This window comes from Callorhinchus milii, unplaced genomic scaffold (assembly GCF_018977255.1).
Source record: "Callorhinchus milii isolate IMCB2004 unplaced genomic scaffold, IMCB_Cmil_1.0 Scaffold1, whole genome shotgun sequence".
Classification (NCBI taxonomy): Eukaryota; Metazoa; Chordata; class Chondrichthyes; order Chimaeriformes; family Callorhinchidae; genus Callorhinchus; species Callorhinchus milii.
Genome location: NW_024704742.1, coordinates 14,322,769 through 14,348,824, shown reverse-complemented (window position 1 = coordinate 14,348,824; position 26,056 = coordinate 14,322,769). Strand labels below are relative to the sequence as shown.

Sequence of the window (26,056 nt, the reverse complement as noted above, 5' to 3'; positions counted from 1 at the left end):
ATGTCCTGACAGCCTGCCTGTCCGACATCGAGTCCTGGACGAGAGACAACTTTCTTCAGCTCAACGTGCGAAAAACCGAGGCCCTCCTGATTGGCTCACGTCAGCGCCTCCGCACCTCAGGCGCTGACACCATCAGCATCCAAGGCTGCACTCTCCACCTCTCAAAGCCAGTCAGGAACCTCGGCGTTTTGTTCGACCCTGAGCTGTCCTTTCTCCCTCACATCCGCACCACAACTGGCACCGCCTTCCATCACCTCCGGAATATCGCCAGATTACGGCACTACCTCACCCCTCACGCTGCTGAAACCCTGGTTCACGCCTTTGTCACCTCAAGGCTGGACTATGGGAACTCTCTCCTCGCCGGCCTTCCCGCCACCTCCCTCCACAAGCTGCAGGTCATTCAGAACTCTGCAGCTCGTGTACTGTCCCGCACCAGGCTTCGGGACCACATCACTCCCACCCTCGCTCGCCTCCACTGGCTCCCCATCCCCCAGAGGATTGATTTCAAGATCCTCATCCTCACCTACAAGGCCATTCACGGCCTTGCTCCCTCCTACCTCTCCAACCTACTATCCCCCTACCTACCTGCCCGTACCCTCCGTTCCTCTGGCTCCGGTCTGCTCCACGTCCCCCGCCCCAACCGCCCTACTATCGGTGGTCGGGCCTTCAGCCTCTCAGCCCCGAGGCTCTGGAACTCCATCCCCCAGTGCCTTCGCCTTGCTTCCTCCCTTTCCTCCTTCAAGGCCGGTCTCAAAACCTTTCTCTTTGACCGTGCCTTCAGCTCCCCTCTCGACTCTCTTCCTCCTCCTCGCTCCCTCCCTTCCCTCCCCTCACCCTGACCATTTCCCCCCTCCTCTCTCCCTCCCTTCCCTCCCCTCACCCTGACCATTTCCCCCCTCCTCGCTCCCTCCCTTCCCTCCCTCACCCTGACCATTTCCCCCCAATGCTCGGGTCATGACCCAACTGTGCAGCGCCTTGGGACGTCCTCCTGACGTGAAAGGCGCTCTATAAATGGAATCTTGTTGTTGTTGTTGTTGTTGTTGTTCTTGTACTGTGTAATATGAAGACTTGTTAGCCGATTCATGAGTGGCTACCTTCACTTGGATGACACTGGTACCAAATACCATCTAAAAGGTTAGAGCATACAGTCATAACAGTTTAGAAAAAAAAATTGTTCTACTCTCTTGTTTGAACAAGGCGGGTAAACATTTTCCTTCTATGGACATTCTACTGTTAGATGAACGCGGCAGGAAATTCCATTCGCTTTGCACAGAATACTGCCATTGATATATAATTGCAGCTGCTCCAAAATTCATTTGTGATTATTTCAACATTTACTCAATCCCATTCAACTGAGTTCTGGGTGGCCTCATCCCTCCAAAAAACTGTACTATTAAAACAAGTACTTGTTTCTGGGTGGTCATTACTTTTGTGATCTCGGATCTCAAAGGTATATCATTCTATAGACAGTGGGCGTAATTTGCTAGACCAACTTGTAAATAGTGAATCCTTTGGGTTCCTAGATATGTCTCAAACTGACCCATCAGAACTATACTTGGATTCCATTCTCCACTGCTCTTCTGACAAATGCTGCGAGATTTCTTTGGCTGCAACACAGTTTAAGTGAAGTTGTGTAATTCAGTGGTTAGAGCGCTCGCCTCACAAATAATAATAATAATAATCCTTGCATTTGATATAGCGCCTTTCACGTCTTCTAGACATCCCAAAGCGCTTCACAGAATATACAGTAAAGTGAATTGACTGTATATTTGTGGGCGAATGCGGCAGCCAATTGCGCACAGCAATGTCCCACAAACAGTCATGGATTGAAAATGACCAATTTATTATTGTTTTTTTTTTTGTTTTGGGGGGATTATTATTAGGCGTGTGGAGTAAGGAAACTTGCCCAAGGTTTCGCCCTGCCTGGAATTGAACTCGGGTCTCTCACTTGCAAAGCGAGTGCTCTAACCACTGAGCTACAGGACTGAGAGACCTGGGTTCGATTCCAGGGCAGAGCAAAATGGTTGGCAAGTTTCCTTACTCCACACGCCTCTGGGCTGGGCTGTCATCAGCAGTGACCTTGAGTACAGTGGACTAGGAACTGGACCCCCATCCCCAAGATAGCACTAAGATAATAAAACCAGTGGACATAGGTTTAGAAATGTAAAGGGCAATTTCAGAACAGTCACCAGGAAGCATCACTTTATCCAGAGGGTGATTAATGACTGGAACAGATTCCCACAAAGGAATGCTTGAGGCTAACATGGGACCCATTTAAAAAAACAGCTTGACAGTATAATGGGACGATAATAGGAAGGATGTTCTGGAAGGATGAGATGGGCTGAAGGGTCTTGTTTTGCATACAGCATTGATGATTCAGTGTTATATAGGTTAGGTATAACATGAGAAATAGTTTGCAAAACTCCTTTTCTGTTCCAAAACAAGTCTTGGCCCACATCAATCTCATTAGGTCACTATGTTCACTTGTGTTTTACAGAGCTGCCATTCTTGTAGGCAGTATGAGTGAGATTACCAATGTAAAGTCAATTAGACCCTAATTTAGGACAATTGTGCACTGTAGACTGATCATTACTAAGAACTGAGCTGAGACAGTCCAATTTCATTTCATTTAGAGTTCTTTTAGCCTTCAGAGAAATACATTCATCCCATCAGTCCAAGATTCACCTCAGGTCACAAGATAGTGTTGTAATGAAATCCACCGTCAGTGTAGCTTCACACGGATGATTCTAGGGAGATGAAGTTTATAGCTAGGAGGATTACATTTGATATTGTGCATATATCTCACATATATGTCTCACATTGTAGAGACATCTCAAAGTGCGTCACATGATATACTGTAAAATGGATTGACTGTATATTTTTTGGATGAAATGCAGCAGCCAGTGTATGGCAGTGTCCCACAAATAGACATGGATGAATTGTTGATCGGGACCCTGGGAGAAACTCCTTTCTGTTTTTTGAATAGTGCCAAAAAATGTCCACCCGAACAGGCAGACAGAACCTCTGCTTAACATCTCATCCCAAGGACAGAACCTCTGACAATGCATCACATACCCAGCATTACATTGGAGCGTTAGCTTAGACTATATGATTCCAAGTCTTGAACCCACAACCTTCTGACTCTGAGGCAAGAGTGCTACCACTGCACAGCCTTGAAGAGGAAAAATATTACAAGGGTACAGGGAAATAACAGGGAATTGGAATTAGAGTAACATCAACTCATAGGCTCAATATGGCCTTTGCCTTGAATGGCCTAGTGTGTAATTTCTTCCTTGCTGCAATTTTTATGACCAAACCTTTCATTGAACAATATTGTGGACAAAACACAAAGTACTGCGGATGCTAGAAATCTGAAACTAAAACAGAAGTCGCTGGGAACACTCAGCAGGTCAGGTAGCATCTATGGAAAAAAGAAAGTGAGTCAACATTTCGGGTACACGACCCTTTGTCAGAAGTGTTCTGACGAAGGGTTGTGGACCCAAAATGTTAACTCACTTTCCTTTCTCCATAGATACTGCCTGACCTACTGAGTGTTCCCAGTGAATATCGTGGACAGGTTTGTCTTGACTCTCTGATTGCCTGTCAGAAATGGTTAGTTGCATTCCTGCCAAAGTGACCACATGAGTAAAAGCCAATTAGTAAACTTATGACAGCAATATACAATGCAATTCATATATCATCTTTCACATCAGGAGGATAACTCAAAGTGCTTTATAATGCTGTCTGGGAACCGAAGCTGGGGTGGGAGCAGAAAGTGTGGTCAAAAAATTAATGAGTTAAAGAATGCAAACTTTGACCTTGAAATCCAAATCATTTTATAGTAGGAATCTCTATCAAGAACTGGTGGCTTTAAAACCAGAAATTCCTTATAATAAACAAATGGCCTGATCAACACAATGGAATCCAAGATAGTATCAGAGTGAGTTTACCACAATCTTTTCTATCATGTTGTTTTTGAACGCTTCAAATAGAACAATGGTTCTGTGCATCTTCTCCAATGTTGTTGGAGTCACAATCTGCTGCCATGTCGAATACCCCGATATGTTTAAGCAACCAGAACCGCAATAGATGCAGGACGGCCCTATCAAAAAGGAAGTTTCTTCCAGTGACCTGGGCAACAATCCCCCAAATAAACTTGGTCAATTCACTTCATGTCTGTTTGTAGGATATCTCTGTGCACAATATTACCTGATATATCAAATATAAGGATTCTTCTGATCAGCACTTTTACTTACACCTTTACTGGGTCTGATTAATTAAAAAATAAAACCATGATTTCAATATAACAACTTTCTTGTTGGTAGGATGTCCCAAGTGTTTCACAAGTTTACTGTTAAGTATTTTGTAGACCAATGAGACAAACAATGTTCACAAGCAATGTTCCACAAACAGCTATTCATTGTATGACGGTTGGCTGGGACACCAGGAGAAACTCCCATCTCTTTCCAAATAGTACCCACCTAAACAGGCATATGTTAATGTTCATCTGCCATTTTTCACCTCTAACAATGCAGCACTGCATTGGAGAGTCAAGTTGGAATATGTGTGTACAAAATCCTGACATGTGGCTTGAACCCACAACCTTTTCACTCAGAGGTGAGAGTGCCAGGCTGACAGTGATTGTATTGACAATATTTTCCCTTGTTTTCTGCTTACATTGTACATCCTCAAAGCTTCAGGAAACATTATATATTGTACCTAAATTTGTACTTCCAGCTCTCGACTGAGCCCTGTATTATAATATTTAAGGTTGCACCAGAGCTGTTGTTAAATGAATTCTGCAGATGAATTCTTGCAGAATCACACCGATACCATGTTTAGACTGACCTGTGATCCACATTCAGAACTGGATCAAGAATAACAACCGTAATTATACATTTATATAACACCTTTCACATTAGGAGATCGCAGAGCTTTGCACAGCTGATTAGGGGTACAATCTGATCAGAAATTCATATATTTTTATAGCTGGACAGGTTCAATGACGAGACTAGGAGACAGGAAATAAAAACAAATGCCTATTCCCCTGCCAGAGCTGTCACTTGGTCACTAAATTACTATCACTAAATCCTGTGAAGTGCTTTGAGACATTTCGAAGACATGATAAGGTACTATGTCAGATGTAGGGAATATTAATATCTATTTCCTCCGAAAACTGCTCAATTAATAATAATCCTCCTTACATTTAATATTTAATACCTCGTCACATTGAAATGTCTGGTAACACTTCACAGGTAATTGCTATAAAGTGTAGTGCCTTTGTATTTGTAGAAAAAGTTAAATAAGTCAGTAAGAAATCTGATGGTTTCTGAGCAGTAGATGTGTTTTGCTTCAAGGGGTTCAGCGAAGGCAAGGTCACTGGCGTATTTTGGAGATGGTGTGGGGCCAATACACATGGACAACGTGAAATGCACTGGAACTGAACTGATGCTAGCAGACTGCATCAAGCAAGACATTGGCACACACAACTGCCGACACAGTGAGGACGCTGGAGTGATCTGTGACTACAGTGCCAAGAAAAGAGTTCTCCTGGGCAACACAGGTGAAGTGTCTTTGTTTTCTGTTAACTGAACCAGCCATTAAAATACTGTTGCCGTCAATGGAGTATAACACTGAATGTGAGTGGATAATAATAATAATAATCCTTGCATTTGTTATAGTGCCTTATCATGCCATTGAGACATCTCAAAGTGTTTCACAGAGTATAGTGTAAAGTGACTATATTTGGGGGGCGAAATGTGGCAGCCAATTGTGCCCAGCAGTGTCCCATAAACCAAATTATTTATTTTTAAGGGGTTACAAGTGAGGCAGAGGTTTAAAATCATTAATGACAATAAAACAAAGGGGATTGTTTTACATACAGAGGGTTATTGTTATATGGAATGGCTGTGGTTGAACCAAATAAAAGCTTTTTAAAAGGGAATTAGACGAGTATTTGAAAATGGAAAATATGAAAGAGTATAGAGAAAAAGGTAGGGGAATGGGATTTATTCATGACCCTATCATCCCCACCCTCGCCTGGCTCCCCAACCCCCAGAGGATAAAGTTCAAAATCCACATCCTTGCCTTCAAAGCACTTCCCTGGCTTTTTCCTATCTCTGTGACGTGCAAACCCCATATCAACCTGTCTGCTCCCTCTGCTCAGCAGGCTCTGGTCTACTCCATGTCCCCTGCCAGGCCTGCCCCACCTGTTGGAACTCCATCCCACAGTCCCTTCACCTTGCTCCCTCCCTTGCCTCTTTCAAGGCACGTCTCAAGACCCTCCTCTTCGAGCGCGCCTTCAGCCACCCTCCTGCCCTACAACCCTCCTGATCGCAACACCCTGCTCAGGTCAAAATTACGGATTATCCAGCACCTTGGGATGTGAAAGGCACTATACAAACAAAATTTGTTGCCCTTAGCTCTTTAAAAAAGCCAGTACAGGTATAATGGACCAAATGACCTCCTTCTTTGCTGTAAATTTCTATGACTGTATGTTTCTAAGTCAGACTGCTTTCACTTCACATATCTGCTGTACACATGATCAATTATATCAGCAGCATACTGAAAGTGATAAGGCACCACATCTTCATTCCAATAGTCTTGTAACTCCTTAAAACCACACTGGCATGTGGTGAGTTCTTTCCAGCAGCAGATATATACTGTATTTCATTTCCTGAAGACCAGTTCAAATTCAGCTGTTCACCAAGCTGCTTTGTGATGATACTGCACAATAACAGAGTGTTCCTTCTTGGGACTGAGAGGAAACTGTTAGGGCCAGTCCTGACCTGCTGAAGCATGCTAAACAGGAGCAGTATTGATACTGTGAAGAAACCTTTACCAAGTGCACCCGCACTCCACCTGCAGAGCCAAAGGAGTGTGCAGGAGCCTTGGGAAAAAAAGTACAGTTTGGAAGGGGAGAGAATTGTATAAAAAAAGCTATTTCAGGCCACATAAAACCTCAGGCTCAGCTGTTTGGACTCCAGAAATTGACTGCAGTAAAACCCAGTTAAAATACTGCTAATTTACAGCAGTGTAATATAGGAAAGTCCATTGAGCAAAATGGGACAGAGAAACTTATGAGTAGCACCCAGCATATGGTGCAATGATAATATCTCTGCTGAGCTGTAGATCTTGTCTGTAATGTTCAGATAGCTGGAGACGTTGGTAGGGTTTTCTGAGCCACATCTGTTGAGTGCTGGGAATGGACCATTTTATATGTAACAAGTGCCCCAATTGTTGCCCTGGTCAAGATTATCCAACTGAGCACTGTCCAGGGAATTGAACCTTGGTTAGTCTAGTGGTAAATTGGTTCAAAAATGTGGTACATTTTGTGACGTGATAAATAACGCTGGTGATAATCTTCACATTGGGGAACATTGCACTCCTTCCTGAGGATGTCCCAGTGGATAACGTGTGAACAACAACCCCTCCTATCTCCCCAACTTCAATCAAATGATTGTATGGGTATTTGCGGTGGCTATGCGGCCGGCTGGCAGTGGCACTGCTTTGCTCTTGGCACCATACAGATCCCAGATTTCAGTGCTGGTTTAAGTCAACTTCAAATGCTAAGTGACTATTCAATTGGTGTTCATCTGGGACCTTGCCAGGAACAGAATGTCCCACAAAATAATAATTATCACATATGCTGAATATTCCAGGATGCACCTCATTTTTACGCCAATCTTTCAGACTGAGCAAAGTCATCATAACATTGAAGCATTGGGTAGTTAATGCTGGTATCTGGAATAGGCGGGCTGATTTCAGGGATAGAAATCCTTGAACAATTCTCTGGTCATTGTATGATAAATTAAATTTCTATATTGTAGAATGAACAAAGCATAATCATCCCCCAGTACTTTGGAGAACGGGTGTGGAAAATAGTTATAATTTCAGGCGCCATTACTTTTAACTATTTTTTAGAGTCTGTGCCCTCTCTCTGTGGCTTGCGTTTACTGAACCAAAGGCAAAAACGAATCATTGGTGGGAAAAATTCCTTGAGGTAAGTGTGTTTCTGCAAAACTGTCTGTTTTCACATGAATCCATGACCTTGGTAACTTACACTTTACTTAACATAAAATAACACTGATGTCAGAACTTATTAGCTCAGGGTGTCTAACGCATTGTTGTCTCAGTCAATGGTAAATTCGTATATACTACCACAAATATTGCAATAGAGCTGCTTGTGTGGAATATTTAGCTCCACAAAAGCAGGTATGTTGCAATACTTAAGGTAGTAAATACATAATGTAAAAATGTTACATTTGTTGGTGAAATTTGACTGCATATTGGATTCCCATTAAACGGTTATTAATATTGCACACACGTAATGAGTTAAACCCCAACCTTAAAGCTTTCTGCTAAATAAGCAGCCAACCCTTGGTCAGAGCAGTAGATTCTATGGTGTCATAGTAAAAGTTAAGCTGAACAAGGGTGTTTGTTTCCAGTTTATCAGCTTGTTAGATATTGAAACAGTCACTTGAAACAGAGCCAGATTTCTTTCATGCCTGACCAAAATACAACAGCCAAGTCGTTAAGGAAAATGTGCACAAGTCACCAAACCAACAGTTCACTGCCCAATGCCAATGTGTGTTTAGATGCATTTGTGAGGGTTTTAATTGTATTTGCTATGGCTCTGCTATGTACTGAAATATGCTTTTTTCCAATGTTTGGCTTCCTGCCTTACACAGGGGGGGGTGGCCTTGGCAGGCAGCCATTCGACTGAGAGCATCCCACAGAGATGGGAGACTACTGTGCGGTGCAACTCTCATTAGCAGCTGTTGGGTCCTCACGGCAGCTCACTGCTTTAAAAGGTCAGTTTTGTTATTTTACAATGTATTAAAATATTTCATGAACCAATTTGAAAACTTAATAGGGTCTAATTTGGGATTATCGCAAGTGGGATTTGATTTGTTCCATTTGTAAATAAGGAAAGTTGCCTCATTTCTGGTGTTGAAAAATAAATGGCTGGAGATCAAAATTCTATTGATCTATTTTCCATAGAACTATAGAAATTTACAACACAGGATGCCATTAAACCCATTGTGCCTATGCTGTCTGTCTGAAATAGATTTTCACTTAGTTTAATTTTCCTGCCTTTTACCCAGACCTTTTTATAATAATAATAATCCTTGGATTTTACTTGTGCGGTGACTGTGTATATGTGGGTGATCTTGGCAGCCAATTTACATACAGCAATGTCCCACAAATAGCCATGAAATGAGTAACCAATTTTATTTGGAAGATTGTTGACCAGGATATGGGAGATCCTCCCTTTTTGAATACTGCCATGGGATCTTTATCATCCACCTGAACAGGCAGATGGGATCTTGGCTTAACATCTCATCGAAGGAGATTATTTCCAACAATGCATCATTACCCATTTCTGAATAGATTAGATAGAAAGAAAATAAATCACTGCATTAGATTGTCAGCCTAGACTGTTAGCTCAAAGACCTGATGTAGGGTTTGAACCCAAACCTTTTGACTCAGATGCAAGAGACCTGCCAACTGATTCCATTTTAAAAGCCAACTTAGATTCTGTTCTACCATGTTTCCAGGTAGGGTATTCCACATTCCTAAAAGCCCTCTGTGTAAAAAAAAATCCTTCTAACTACTCCTTTTTGTCTCTCAAATGTCTTTTGTTCAGATTAGTTGTCTTGTGAATATTGTGAATTATTCAACTTTCGATATTTATGAATGGAATTGAAATGAACTCATCGAATCCCACTTTAGAATATTGCAGATTCAACAAACAAGTTGCAATTGATTTCTAACAGCTTTACGACACTGCCCAATGTGTCAGATTTATGCAGGGAATTTGTCACGGGTGTTAATGTACAAATGTGTTGGAAAACCTTTGCAGAACTCACATTAAGGGACTCGAATAGATTTATTTTCTTTCTATCTAATCTATTCAGGAATTTTAGTTTGGAGCATGTTCAGGTGAAACAAAATAATGGGCACAAGTCTTTTATACAAAACTAAGCTGTGGCTTGAATGCCAGGGGTTGAAAATGAACTGCTAATTAGTAAGTTTTATAAAGTGATACTGCACAGAAACAGGTCGTTCAGCATGATTTATCTATGTTGGTGTTTAGATTCCACACAACCTCACCCCTCCTATCCCCCTCCTCTATATCCCTCTATTCCCATATGCATTGTGTTGCTATTTGGTAACCCGTAAAGGGTATTTTTATTTTCATTACTTTCAGAAAGTGACCTATTGTCGTCTGTAAGCACACAGACGACAAGAATTAATAGCAAGAGGTGCTTTAGCTGCAGAGTACAGCTTTACTACAAGGTTGCTAAAATAGAATGAAAGATTAATGTAAAAGTATAAGGAAAGCTGAAAACGTACACAGTCGACAGATTGCATTCTTGAGCATGAATATATTGTGTTGATTTTAGACCCGAGACAGAAAGTAGAATTGGCAGAATGTGTGCATTCTCTTGGGAATACTGCCCAACACAATCCATTTGTAAGGCATTGAGGTTGCACATATGGGTTAATGAGGCAGTCTGAAATGAGTATAACTTTCAATATTTAACGGAGTGTAACAATTTGATTGTTTCCATATTTTTCCTGATAACGTAGAATTAACCAAAAAAAACACAGGAAAAACAATAAAACACAGGATAAATTATGCCATTTAAAAGTCAAATATTTTCCAAAATATAGGGTTAGAAATTCCACCTGGTCCAGATTGACTCTATTTATGTAGCATTTTTAGAGCATCTGGAATTCAGCAAACTCTTAAACACAGACTTAAGATTGAAGAAGGTTTCTGTGAGTTTGTTTAAAAACTGCAGAACACCGTCATCAAAGGTAAGTCTGCATTCAAGAAGTTGCCAAATTCTGGATGCTATATTAATAGAACAAATCTAGATCCAGGTGGAATTTCTTCCCAATAATACTTTCCAGTTCCACATTAGTTCAGTCTCATATAACATAACTTCATCACTTTAGTGCACTCTTATTTCTAATTCTTCATAGCTGGTAAGTTTTTAAGTAAGTTTACCTCAGCCGCTATATTGAAGTGTGCAGTACTGTTATCTGCAATGCAGACGATGAAAGAGAAATGTTGTGAAAATAATGGGCAGGCACCACATGCTTTCATTTAATTGATCATGGAGATTAGAATAAAGATGTGGGATCAGGTTATGTTTGATAGACTGTGATGTAAAGCAATCATTACTGCACATGGGGCACATATGGTGGAACAATGGGGGAGCTAGGGTGGGGAGAAGGGAATCATTCTAGTACGACATTTTGAAACATGATCTATAAATCGAATTGCAAGCTCAACTTTAAGATCAAAGGAATATGAAGCTACAATGTCCTTTGTTAAGCTTTTCGTCACCTTACGCTTAATTTAAATCAATCCTTCTCTGTTTATTTGCTATTTTTGCTTATCGTATTTCATCTCCAGTTCTCTGGTACTCCCAGCCTTGGTTAAGTCGATGCTTTAGGAGAACGTGAAAGAATAGAAAAGACCATTTGATCCATTCCCTCAGCAGATCACACAAAACAAAACCATTACCTGTCTAAATGTTACCCTGCCCATTCTTTCTCTTCAGGGAAATGTCTGTGTAGGTATAATAATAATAATAATCCTAGTATTTAATGTAACACCTTACACACGAGGAGGACGTCCCAAAGAGCTTCACACTATACTGTAAAGTATAGTAACTGTGTATTTTGTAGGCCAATGCAAATTCCAAAGCTAATCAAAAGATTCATCCCACAATTTAACCTGGCCCTGGGAGAAAACTGCAATTCCCCCCGGTCTTCTTGACTTTATGAGAATCAAACTTAGTGCCATGTATCCTTTAGTGAGGGAATGGTTCCTAGTATTCCCCCACTGCTTCACCAAGTACCTGCTTTGTTTTACACCATTATAATAATAATAATCCTTGCATTTGATACAGAGCTTTTCACGTCTTCTAAACATCTCAAAGAGTTTCACAGAATATACTGTAAAGTGAATTGACTGTATATTTGTGGGCGAAACGCGGCAGCTAATTGCGCACAGCAGTGCCCCACAAACAGTCGTGGATTGAAAATGACCAGTTTTTGTTTTAGAGGGGTTATTATTATTCGTCCAAAACAAAAAATATTTGAGGAGTCCTGTAGCTCAGTGGTTAGAGCACTCGCTTTGCAAGTGAGAGACCTGAGTTCAATTCCAGGCAGAGGGCGAAACCTTGGGCAAGTTTCCTTACTCCACACAGAGCCTAATAATAATCCCTCCAAATCCAAAAACAATAATAAATTGATAATTTTCAATCTACGACTGTTTGTGGGACATTGCTGTGCACAATTGGCTGCCGCGTTCGTCCACAAATATACAGTCAATTCACTTTACAGTGTGTTCTGTGAAGCGCTGTGGGACGTCTCCCGACGTGAAAAGCGCTATATCAAATGCAAAGATTACTATTATTATTATTATTATTAGGCATGTGGAGTAAGGAAACTTGCCCAAGGTTTCTCCCTGCCTGGAATTATCTGGTGAAGCATTGTTCAAATTCCGTTCTTGAGGTTGGAAATCATTGTGGCGCCGATGTTGAATCTTCATAGTCTGTGGGCAAAGCTGTTCTACCAAATAATAATAATCCTTGCATTTGATATAGCGCATTATCACATTGTTGAAACATTTCAAAGCGAATTATAAAGTCAAGTGAAATGACTGCATACTTTGTGGGCGAAACACGGTGGCCAATTGTGCACAGCAGTGTCCCACAAATGGTTGAGGATTGAGTGACCAAATTATTATTATTTGATTTAATTAATTTATTTGAAGAGATTATTATTGCTGGAAGGTCATCCACTAATTGACTAACAACCTGGTTCCTACTCACTACTAAGTAAACAGAGGCATGTAGAGTAAGGAAACTTGCCTAAGTTTTCACCCTGCCTGGGAATCAAACTGAGGTCCTCTTGTTTGTGAGAAGAGTACTCTAACCAATATGCTGCAGGCCTCCAAAGTGAGAGGGTGGGGGCAAAGGGTTGTTCATTCTGTTCATTCCCAAACTGTCATTAAGGGCAATTTTTCTAAATGTGTTTTAAGCATATTTTATATGCACGTGATAATTACCACATCTAACCTCCCCACCTTCCCCCATTCTGATCAAACCCATTGGGACATGAGGAGTATTTGTTCACCTCAGTCTGGACCTATTCCCTTTGACCTCAAAGAACGTTTTCTGGATTGACCTGCTCTATGAACATTGTCCGTCTCTTTCTGCTGGGAAACCTCTTTTCTTCAGGAACAAGGCCTTCTTCCACTTGGCACTGCCCCCAACAGCCGACTGAGATGAGGGACTTGTGTGGTGAATTGAATGAGGAGATGCTGTGCCAACTACTCCATGACCTGCTGTGTTAATGCACTCTCATGCTGGGCCACCAAGCTGCCCGCATTCGATAAGCTTTCACAACCTTTTGTATTAATTGCTGAGTTTCGAGGAAGCCGACTTCAGTTTATAAACATGAATATATAAACATGAAATTGTGATTTATAAATATTGAAGAAACCCTGCTTCTTGTGAGAGCTATTACTCCGCTCTTGCAAGAACAAAAGATCAGCTTGACTCGTGCTTGGCAATTTCATTGTAAACGAGGAAGTCTTGAGATTGCATTTAAGTAATAGAAAAGAGAAAGAACTTGCATTTTTATGATGCCTTAATGCTTTTAAACATCTCAAAATGCTTTACAGGTATAATGCCAAGTATAGTTGACTACAGAATATACTGTAAAGTGAAAAATAAACAGAAGTTGCTGGGAACACTCAGCAGGTCAGGCAGCATCTATGGAGAAAGCAAAGTGAGTCAACGTTTCGGATCCACGACACTTCGTCAGGATTGGGGCATGCTTGGAGAGAAAGACTTTTAAGGACTAACAGAGAGGGTGGAGTCAGAGCAAGGAAGGCAAAAGAGAAAATGGGGTAGAGAACAGGGGATAATGGGTTAAAGAGGTGTTAATGATGCAAAATAGAGGGGGGATTGGAACAAAACAGGGAAAAAGAGCTGTTAATAATGCAAAACATGGGGTGAGGGGATGGAAGTGCAACAAAACAGGGAAAAAGAGGTGTTAATAATGCAAAGCAAAGGGGTGAATTGCAACAAACAGGTAGCCCAGAGAGACAAAATTTGTGTCTCGGACCCAATTCATAGAATCATAGAAGTATACAGCACAGAAGGAGCCATTCGGCCCGTCGTGTCTGTGACGGCTCTTTGAAAAGAGCTATCCAATTCAATCCCACTGCCCGCGCTCTCCCCATAGCCCTGCAAACTTGTCCTCCCAAATAATTATCTACTTCTCTCTTAAAAGTTGTTATTGAATCGGCTTCCACCACCCTTTCAGGCAATGTATTCCAGATCTGAACAATTTGCTGTGTGAAAAAATTTCTCCTCACCTCCCCGCTGTTTCTTTTAACAGCTATTTGAAATCGGTGTTCTCGGGTTACCGACCCACCCGCCAGTGGAAATAGTTTCCCCTTGTTCACCCTATCGAATTCCCTCATAATTTTGAAAACTTCTATTAAGTCTCCTCTTAACCTTCTCTGCTCCAAGGAGGATAATCCTAACTTCTCTAGCCTCTCCTGATAATTGAAATCCCTCATTCCTGGTACCATCTTGGTAAATCTCCTTTGCATCCTCTCTCATGCCTTGACATCCTTCCTAACGTGTGATGCCCAGAACTGAACACAGTCTCTAGCTGAGGCCTAACCAGTGTGTTACAAAGGTTCAACATAACTTCCTGACTTTTGTATTCTATTCCCCTATTTATAAAGCCTAGTATCCTGTATGCTTTTTTTTAAACAGCTTTATCTACCTGTCCTGCCATCTTCAAAGATTTACTTATATGAACCCCCAGATCTCTCTGTTCCTTCACCCCCTTTAAGATTGTACCATCAGTTTATATTGCCTCTCCTCATTCTTCCTCCAAAAATGCATCACTTTGCATTTCTCCACATTAAACTTCATCTGCCGCGCATTTCACCAGTCTGTCTATGTCCATTTGCAGTTTGCTACTATCCTCCTCACAGTTTACCTGCTTAGTATCACCTGCAAACTTAGAAATTGTACTCTCTGTACCCAAGTCCAGGTCTTTATATAGATCAAAAACAGCAGTGGTCCCAATGCTGACCGCTGGGGGACACCACTGCACACTTCCAGAAAAAACAACCGTTCACCACAACTCTCTGCTTTCTGTCTCCCAGCCAGTTCTGTATCCATGCTGCCACTGTCCCTTTAATGCCGTGGGCTTCTATTTGCAGATTTGCTCATCTATTTCCTTCCCACTATTTGGTGGCCTATAGTAAACACCTAACAGAATAACAGCTCCTTTTCTGCTCCTTAACTCTAACCAATAGATTCTTTTTTTGGACCCTTTAGCACATTGTCCCTTTCTAGGGCCGTAACTGTATCTTTAATTAATATTGCCACAACCCCCTCCTGTTTTACCTTCTCTATCCCTCCTGAATACATTGTAGCCAGTAATATTCAGCTCCCATTTCTACCCTTGTTTGAGCCAGGTCTCTGTTATTGCCACTAGATCATAACCCCATGTGGCAACTTGAGCCTGCAGCCCATCAATCTTTTTTGTCAAACTCCGTGCATTTACGAACATGCACTCCAAGACTGATTTAGTCTATTCTGCATTTCTCCCTCTTCTAATCCCTCCTTTTTCTGGATTACTCCTGATGTGGAGTCCTGTAGCTCAGTGGTTAGAGCACTCGCTTTGCAAGCGAGAGACCTGAGTTCAATTCCAGGCAGAGGGCGAAACCTTGGGCAAGTTTCCTTACTCCACACAGAGCCTAATAATAATCCCTCCAAAACCAAAAACAATAATAAATTGTTCATTTTCAATCCATGACGGTTTGTCATGGATTCCACAAATATACAGTCAATTCACTTTACAGTATATTCTGTGAAGCGCTTTGGGACGTCCTCCCGACGTGAAAAGCGCTATATCAAATGCAAGGATTTATTATTATTACATTGCTATTCGTCTCTCCTAACCCCTCTTTGTAACTTGTTTGTTTTCTCTAATGCTACATCCTGATTCCTTTCCCCCATCAAAATTAGTTTAAACCCTTCCCTACAGCACTAGTTATCCTCCCTCCGAGGACTTTGGTCCCAGTCCTGTACAGGTGTAAAGATCCCACAGGTTTGGGAAGAAACTGGCTCCTTTTATCCATCAGTATCATGTTAATGTACACCTGAAGAACAAACAGAAGGGGACCTTGATTTAATGTTCTAATTAGAAAGAGAACATTCCTTCAGTGGAGAGCTTTTCTAATACTGCACTGGAATGTCATGCTGGTCTCTGAGCTCACAGCCCAATGTGGGGCTTGGACCCACCAACTGTCTGACCCAAAGGCAAAAGTGCTATCATGTAAACCAAGTTGTCTCTAAAGCAGATGTTTCCCTCAGCGATCCAGGAAAGCCTGGTCACCTTTAAGCATTCTAGTTAGAAATTTACAAGAATTTCTCTCTATTAACAGTGAGGTCTTGCACTTCTTTCATGAATGGAAATGATCCTTGGTCTGTAGTACCCACTCAGTGGCAAATCTCCTGAAGCCTCTCTTCCATCTAGATTTAAAATATTAGACTGTTTTATCTTAAAATTTTAAAATTGCAAAGAAATGTGGAAAAATGCTTAATTCAGTTTGGCAGCAGTTTTGCGTAGTTTTTTTTTTCCTGTTCCTCCCCCAAGTATCTGTTTTGTAATAGAATGGGATGAAACCATTTCCCTGGCATCGCAAGGCTGAAGATCATGATAAAGGACATGTCACAACGTGCACAGCACCAGGTTCTCACTGCTGTAAACAAAGCACAATTTGTACCAGTCAGCAGTAAAGGTCACAGTCGAACTAAATGTACGTTTACAGCAGGGACTGTGCTCCACAGGCACCTCTTGTGTTTATGGTCTTGGAAGATCCCAAGGCTCGCACTTGTCCACACGATCCCAGATCAGACTGCAGCAGGAAATAATCCCTAACTGTTCAGAAACTGTTGAGAATGTCAAATAAAGGCATTCATTCTCGTGTGGAGCTCGAAGTATTGCAGAAAGGCTGCTTTCCCCAACCCCCAAAGAAAGCTATGTTCCTTCATCTCGCTGTGTTTAGATCAGTTTTAGCGTTTCCACAAATCTTTGTAGGATCACAAGACAAGCCTGTGCTTTCAGGAGTTTGCTGATGCTTCAATGAAACTTAAGATTGAAGATAAAATTTTCTGCTGAATCCCAGTATTTAGCACCCCTCTACAGGGAAACATTTTGCTTCACCCCAGGGTTTGAGGGCTGCCACTTTGTTTTTACTCCGAGACAAGCTATTTTATTTTGTAAATTTGCACCTACTTTGGGCTATAAGGTTTGTTTTGGTTTAATATTAATTTTGTAAGGTTTATTTGCCTGGAAGGGTCCAAATCTCCACTCTCATAGGCTGAAAAATTAACTTTTACTGATGAGATGGGCAAAGACTTCAGGCAAAGTAAAGACAAAGAATTGGCAGAGTCTGAACCATGAGTGGAGATAAACAGTTCCCTGCAGAGAGCACCATCTTTATACATGTTCCTTAAAAAGTATAGGGCACATTTCTACCTCATTCCTTAAATGTGGAATGGAATAGTTTAGACATAACGCAATTTTCAGCCAGTTCCTTTGTATTGTTGCATCATGCAATCTGGCAAAACTATGCAGTCCAGGAAGATGGTTATTTTGCTGGATTTGTCAGTATTCTAAGGGTTAAGGAAACTCTTGATTCATAACTTGATGATAGGTTGTGGTGTAACATTCCTGCTTAACCCAAATCCATGTGGCAAATGGGTTTTACCAGTGAGTGCTTCAGGACAAGACAGGTATATTTAAATTGTGTCTTAATAAGAGCAGAGTACCAGCAGCATTCGGCTTGTTAACTGAGTGTGAGAGGATTGGACACAGCTGGCATCCTCTCAAATAACTTCATATGCAACCTCTAAGTTGACAGATCTGCATATTTTTGCCATTACTTCAAAACTTTCATATAACGCGAAGGTAGCAAAACAACAGGGGCACAGGGTCATAGAGCAATTTTAGGACAGACACCAGGAAGTATTTCTTTACACAAAGGGTAATTAATGTTAGGATGGGTTACCAGGAAGGATATTTGAGGCCAGGACATCGGAATCTTTCAACAAACAATTTGATGCTGTGATGAGAGGCTGGTAGGCTGGGTATCCTGGAAGAATTTGATCAAAAGGGCTGAAGAGCCTTCTTCATCCAAACCTCTCTGGTGATCTTGTGAAAAAGTAAGATGATGGCAAATCATTATCTGATAGCTGTGAGGGTGCTTACAGATGAAACAAGTCAATAATTATTGACTGAAATGCCTCCTTTGCATAGTTGATCGAATGTGATGACTTCATCTGACGATTGTAAATGTACCTACCTATTTTTCCACTACAGTGGTTACCTTATCACCGTGACCTGGTACACATGAATTCATATTATTTTCACCTTGTATGTTTTATGACCTTTATGATTAATTAGGAATGGAGCATCGCCAAGATGACATTCTTGATGAGGTTTACCTGGCATTCCTGTTGAAACTTGTGTTTTGCCTTTGATAGGTACGGTAACAACACTAAGAATTACGTGGTGCGATTAGGTGATTACCACACGTTGGTGCCTGAGGAGTATGAGGAAGACGTCGAGGTCAAGAGTATTATTATTCACAAGGACTATAAGCCTGATGCCAATGACTATGATATTGCACTAGTAAAGCTAGAGGGACAGCTGAACCGCTGCGCCAAATTCAATGCCCATGTCCTGCCAGCATGTCTACCACACAGGAGAGAGCGGGCCAAAAAAGTAGCTTCAAACTGCTACATCACAGGATGGGGTGACACAGGTAACAGATCTCCTCGCCTTGCATATATATATGTGTGTATATCAGCGTGGCCCCAGGTATTTATGTGTCAGTTGCCTGTGAGTCAGATGGTGGTAAGTTCAAGTCCAGAGTCGAGACTTTGAGCTCCTAGTTTAGGCAGGTCAATACAGTGTTGGGGATCTTTTCATTGTTCGAGGTGCTGTCCTTCGAGGCCCGATCTACCTGTTCAGCAAGACAGACATTAAAGAAATCTTTGCACTGTTTGAAAAGAGAAGGGAGTTTCTTACCCTGGTTTCCTAGCCAACAGTCCTCCAGTTAAATTAGTCATTCATCTCCTGTGATCCCATCATTCCAGAAAACCCATCCTCCTTTTTTTCCCATTCCAAGTCACCAACTTGGCTTATACCCCCCTTTCTGGTAACCCATTTCAGATGTTGATAATCCTCCGTGTAAATAAATACTTCCTAGTATTTTCCTTGCCCTTCACAACCCCGAACTTGTGCTCTCTTGTCCTGCTGTTTTAGTGTATTATCTAACAATATTGTTCTGGCACTATACCATTTAGCATTTCAGAGTGTATAATCACTCTTCTACCCACATGTTTTCATTGACAACAAACACATACCATGGTTTAGCCATACAACAGTTTCCAGGGTTGAAAGACCAGCCATTTAACTGAAAATCTCAGAGAAATAGAAACAAAGGTTGCCTGTAATCCTCTACCATTGTGACTGCCAAATTTAAAAATAAATAAATTTCTCTTCCCCTATTCTCGAGCACTGCCTTATTTCATGCTGGAAGAGGCAATTTTGGAAGTGGTGAGTGATTATCTAGTGCATCACTAATGACACTAATGGCACTTCTGGGTGACCCCTTTCATAAATCACCTTGCTAAAGTGTAAGTTTGCTTATAATGCGGGTGCCAATTACCAGCGCCCTTCACATTGGCAAAGTGTAGTGACTGTGTTTGCAGGCGCAGGCGAATGTGACAGCTGATTTAAGCGAATGACCAATTTTATTTGGGGGATTATTGGCCATGGCACCAGAAGAAACAACCTTCTCATTTCAAATATTGCAATGGGATCTTTAATGTCCAACTGAACAGACAGTTAGTTTTATAATGTGTCATCTGAAGGATGACACCTCCAACAATGCAGAGCACCCCCAGCACTGTATTGGAATGTCAGCCTAGTTTAGAGGAGTGCAGAGTCCTACCGTGGGGCTTAAACCCACAACTTTCTGACTCAGAAGCAAAAATCTTATCGAATGAGACAGGTTATAATGAGGCGTCTAATTTTATGGACCCATAACATGCCTGTATAACTGACCTAGGACAAACTCTATGACCTCATCTACAGTATTCTGCTTTTTAACAAAAAAATCTTTTTATCATTTTCCTTCCCCTTCCCCAGCCACATCCAAACGTAAAATACCAGGTTTTCCATATTGGAGCAACACAACTTCTGTTTTTCTAAGAGAAACTGCCACGCTCAATTCATTGGTATTATGATGTGTGGAGCAAAGCAACCAGAAGAGGCCCACCCAGTAGAGCAAGAATCAGGTTGCTCCCAGATGGCAATTTGGGGATAGTTTTCCCTATTCATTCTTGGCTTCTACTGCGACCCACAGGTTTTTCAGCAATCTATGTAGATTTAGCTGGTCAACACCTACCGTACCCAAACACACTCTCCGGGGGCCCCCAAGCCTTGGCTAACCCCCAATATATGGCTAATACTCGCTTGAATTGAGTAAGTAGGTGTGTCCCTCCAGATTAGAATGCACATTTTGTTCCTGACACAGGGACATTTCCATGTATTAAGCTGTGTACATATGTGGAAGTCTATCGGTCTGAATACATCTTAAGCATAATGAAGGGTTCCACCAGTCTCAGACACCTGGGTGACCATCACACCCTCCACATACGCGCGTGCACCACACACCTTTTTGTACCGTTTATTGCATTGTTAAAGTTGTGCTTTATTTAATTAAATGAAACAAATCCAATTCAGATCTAATTTACAGGATTTCTTAACGAGATTCCCATGTTTCCTGTCAACCCGCAAGAACTTTGCCCGGGAAGTAAATTCTGTTGGAGCATTCTCGGTGATGACTGTGACATACTTCAGATTACCGGAAAGAAACACCTTTCGAATGATTCAGATTTATTATGAAGAAATCTCATTAAGAAATAGCACTCATTAATCCCAGACTTTTTATCCCAGGTTTGGAACATCAGGAGCACTTTAATGAGTGGTATGATATTCTATGACGACTGAGATGATAATAATAATAATAAACTAATCCTTATATTTGATATAGCGCCTTATCACATTGTTGAGACGTCTCAAAGCACTTCACAGGATATACTGTAAAGTGATGTGACTGTGTATTTTATGGGTGAACACAGCAGTCAATTTGCACACAGCAATATCCCACAAATAGCCATGGAATGAGTGATCAATTTTATTTGGGGGATTGTTGGTCCATACACGGGGATAAACTCCCGGTCTAGTGGCATTTCCCTTTAAATCCCAGTCCTATCTTATCCTGCAGAGGTACTGCTTCTGATTGCTAGCTGCAGTTCCTAGGGCTGTAATTGTTGTGTTCACTAAATAGCTCCTGCCTGAACTATTACTTTAAAGTTCATTGGAATCTGAGTTGCCGGAGCACAGAGCTGAAATCAGCAGATTTTCCCATGGGCAGCATCTGGTTAAGGAAAGAGCTAAACAAACATTCCAGAAGTCTGACAAAGCACCACAAAGAAAAATTAAAGAGCAGCACTGCAGCTCAGAACAGTGATGGAGAGCTAGTGTCTTGAACCAGAACTGTTGTAAAAACACCCAATGTCCACAAATGTCTTTGCATGTCATGAACACAGATAAAAATGACGTTTCACGAACATCAGGTGGGACACAAGACCCCAGATGGACATTTCTACATCTGAACACAAGACACAGTTTATATTGCAGATAACAATTTGAAATTGCTTCTAGCAGTAAGGGGTTTAGGTTCAGGAAACAGCAAATCTAACATGTATCTCCATGTAAGCTGGTAATCATTTCAGGCCAGATACAACAGGACATTCCAGATTCTTTTTATCTACAATAAATTGACCCAAATGGACAAAATACAGACAGACAAATTAGTTTTTGCTCTCAAGAGCTCTGAAAGGCGCTATATAAATGCAAGTTGTTGTCTTAAACTTAAAATTATTTGAATTGACTCAGGCTTACGTACTGCATAAAAATAATAATCCTTGCATTTTATGTAACTCATTTCACATCAGGAAGGTATCTCAAAGTACTTCATAGGAATTCTGTAAAGTGCTGTGCCTGTGTGCTTTGTAGATGAACGTGACAGTCAATGTCACACAAACAGTCATGAAGTGAATGATCAATTTTATCTGGTCGTTTGTGGGCTACAACACTAGGAGAAACGCTCTTCTCTTTTCAAGTAATACCATGGAATCTTTAACATCCACCTGAACAGGTTGACAGGACTTCAGGTTAAAGTCTCATCTAAAGGATAGCACCTTCAACATTGCAGTGCACCCCATGACTGCATGTGAGAGTCAGCCTATATTGGCCTAGGCTGCAGGAGTTCAAAGTTCTAATATGAAGCTTGAACCAACACCGTTCTGACTCAGAGGCAAGGATGAAACCAACTGATCCAAGCTGACCTCTGGTTTGGCCAAAATAAATAAATAAAACACCTAAATTGTAAGTTAGATTTAGTTATTCCTCCAGACTTGCAGGCAGTGTAAGAGTTAACTTGAATGAATATTTGAGGACAAAGCCAGTATACATAAAGCCTTGTGCAGAGTGTTCTATTATCATGTTAAATGTAAACTGGCCGGGGGAGTGCCTTATTATATTCTTTGCTAATGGCTGTGTTTATTCTCTTGTGCTGCAGGAAGAGCTTATTCAAAGACCCTGCAGCAAGCAGCCATCCCCCTGCTACCCAAACGGCTGTGTGAGGACCGCTACAAGAATAGATTCACAGGGAGGATGCTCTGTGCGGGAAATCTGCTGGATCACAAGCGAGTAGACAGTTGCCAAGGTGACAGTGGTGGGCCGCTGATGTGCGAGAGGCCGGGAGGACACTGGGTCGTGTTTGGCGTGACCTCCTGGGGGCATGGGTGTGGGGTGAAGGACACTCCGGGTGTCTACACCAGAGTCTCTGCCTTTGTACCATGGATTAAACGTGTGACTAAACTGTAACCCACTGTACTCGGAGAATACCAACATTTGGGATTGGTGCTGGCCATTGACTGAGCATGACATTCCCCGATCACCACCGGCTCAGCCCTTTAATGGAGTGATCCCGACTGACTTCATGACATTTATTATGCATTACAGCAGCACTTACAGCATTCAGGGACCAACACAAACTGTACGGCAAGGCTCAATATGATCCTTCCATGTTAATCATTCATAGTAATCAACAACTGGACTGGTGAGACTGCTAACAGTCCTTAGAGAAAAGGTTGACAAATGTATGTGCAGGTTTCAGTGTTTTATCCATTATATTGTAAAACATAAAATGTATAGGAACCCTCTACCCCCCCCCCCCCAACCTGTTTGTCTGGTCCGTTCCTGAACTGCTTATATACGGTTAAAAACAATGGTACTTATTGATATTTTCTAGTAATCGTTGCTACTCAACAGCGCCCCACGGTGGAGAAAATCTGTTAGAGCTGCAAGCCAGGCCAGGCCAGGGACTAAACGTTGCAATCAGCACAACGTTTACTATGGTTACTATATCAGGGCAACCGTAGTTTGTGCAATAGAGAGAAAACTGTCTTGAGACACTTACCATTGCACTCCTGGGAGCAGAATAAGCAAGAAATTTTGCAGCTTCCAAGAAGGGTCCAGTATTTCAGATTACTTTTAACAAAGCAAATTGGTGCAGTATTTACTGGAATGCTATTAACGCATGACTGATTAAACCTGAAAGTATTCCTGTCTAAACTAACTGAACAAATTGCACTAACTCATAAGGTTGATTTCTCCGTTGGGCCCAACTTTAACAAGGAGCACAAGTCTCAGGACAATAGCTGGAAACCAGCGTGAACCAGAAAGTTCAGTCAAAAATGTTACTTGCCTGCCCTTGGATTTTGTTGATTACTTGAATAGTTGTATTAACTTGTTCTTAAACAGTAGTGCTGTATCGTGGCAACAAAATAAGGTATTGCTCATTGAATATATATGAGCTTTTAAATAAAACTCTTTTTTGTCTGAATATTCTGTTCCTCCCTGATTTACAATACATTTTGCATTTATATACCTCCTTTCACATCAGGACGGCGTCTCAAAGTCCTTCACGCTGGGTAACCGAGCTGGGGGTGGGAACTGAACAGGATAGAGAAGGAAAAGATGACCAAAAGCTCAGTCAAGGAGGTAAGTCTTGAGACAGGCTTTGAACATGGGGAGGAGGGAACAAGTTGGAGTGACTCAGGGATGGAATTCCAGAGAGCAGTGCAGATTGGCTGAAAGCCAAGCATAAACCATAGACCATATAAATATATATGTAGATATAAAGCATAGACCAGAAGACATGTTTCATGGCTGGTGTTTACTGAGTGAAGGGAGCAGCAGGGGCGATCAGGTTGTAGGAGATCATAGAAGCAGCATGGGGTGAGGCCGTGGAGGGAATTAAAGATGAGAGCAATAATCTTGAAGAAAAACAGAAGCTGCTGGGAACACTCAACAGGTCAGGCAGCATCTATGGAGAAAGGAAAGTGAGTCAACGTTTCGGTTCAATGACCCTTTGGGTCCATGACCTGTTCTGCTGGGTGAACAGGGGAGTGTGGAGTAAGGAAACCTACGCAACGTTTTGCCCTGCCAAGAATAAAACCCGTAGCTTTATTATTTTATTACATCAAAACGTCTTGTAGTGCGTCATAATTAATTGTTTTGAAGTGACTGTTCAAAACAGGGAAGTCTTGCTGCGGTTGTGTGAGACCGTACCAAGAATATTGTGTGCAGTTTTGGTCTCCTTATTTAAGAAAGGACATACTCGCCTTAGAGGGGGTGCAGCGTAGATTCACTAGGTTGGCTTCTGGGAAGAGGGGGTTGGCCTATGAGGAGAGGTTGAGTAAACTAGGCCTATATTCTCTAGAATATAGAAGAATTAGAGGTGATGATATAGAAACCTATAAGATTTTTAAAGGTCCTGACAGGGTATAGATGCCGGAAGACTGTTTCCCCTGGTTGAAGAATCTAAAACTAGGGGTCACAGTCTCATGATTAAGGAACTGAGTTGAGGAAACATTTCTTCACTCAGAGGGTAGTGAATTTGTGGAATTCTCTACCCCAGAAGGCTGTAGATGCTCAGTCCTTGAACATATTGATAGATTTCCAAAGGATAGAGGGATTAAGGGATATTGGGATAGGGCAGGTAAATGGAATTAGGTTAGAAGATCAGCCATAATCTTATTAGATGGCGGGGCAGGCTCGAGAGGCCAAATGGCTCCTATGTCTTATGGTCTTATGGTCTTAATAATTGTTATGTCAAACCCAGCAATTAATCTGTGCCAACAATAACCACACAAACAGCAGTGATATGGGTTTGATTCTTGGCAGGGAAAAACATTGCGTAGGTTTCCTTACTCCCACTCCCGTTCACCTAGCAGAACAGGTCGTGGACCTGAAGGGTCGTTGAACCGAAACTGCATTAGGATCTTGATTTTAAGTTTGATCTGAAGATGGCACCTCCAGCAATACATTACAGTGTCAGATAACATTTTGAGTCCTGGCATCCTTAGCATTACTTTAGGTCCAATTGAGGCATTATATAGGAGAAAGTATGAAGCTACATAATAATGAAAGGTATACCTGTACCACTGAGATTTAGGCTCTTTGGAAAGCCACAGTATAAACATGGAGAAAACAATGAAGATTTTTTTTAACTAGTATACCATGTGTTCCAGACAGGTGGCAGTCAAGGCTTTGAGACAGATTATAGTTCAGAATGCAAACTAATGCTTTTCATTGAACCAGATTTTCCAGTGCACATGCAGGCCAAAAATATATATTCTATACAATGCACTGTAGTTCTCAAGGGGCCGATGGTTAAAGTAAGTAATGAGGTTGAAAATTAAGCATTCACAAAACAGATGTTGCTCCATCAATTGCGAATTAGAACTACAGCAATTTAGAGTACGGGAGGCCATTCAGCTCATTGTGC

General features: G+C 41.5%; 1 protein-coding gene across 1 annotated transcript in view; it reads left to right on the top strand.

Moving 5' to 3' along the window:
• Window positions 1-23,432, top strand: part of LOC103177398 (serine protease 12) — a 60,964-nt gene extending 37,532 nt beyond the window's left edge. The window contains exons 7-11 of the mRNA XM_007891529.2: window positions 5,358-5,563; window positions 7,924-8,002; window positions 8,691-8,813; window positions 18,609-18,889; window positions 22,781-23,432. Of these exons, the coding sequence (XP_007889720.2) occupies window positions 5,358-5,563; window positions 7,924-8,002; window positions 8,691-8,813; window positions 18,609-18,889; window positions 22,781-23,088 (997 nt within the window). The 3' untranslated portion in view covers window positions 23,089-23,432. The remainder of the gene's footprint in view (window positions 1-5,357; window positions 5,564-7,923; window positions 8,003-8,690; window positions 8,814-18,608; window positions 18,890-22,780) is intronic.
• Window positions 23,433-26,056: the final 2,624 nt, after the last annotated feature.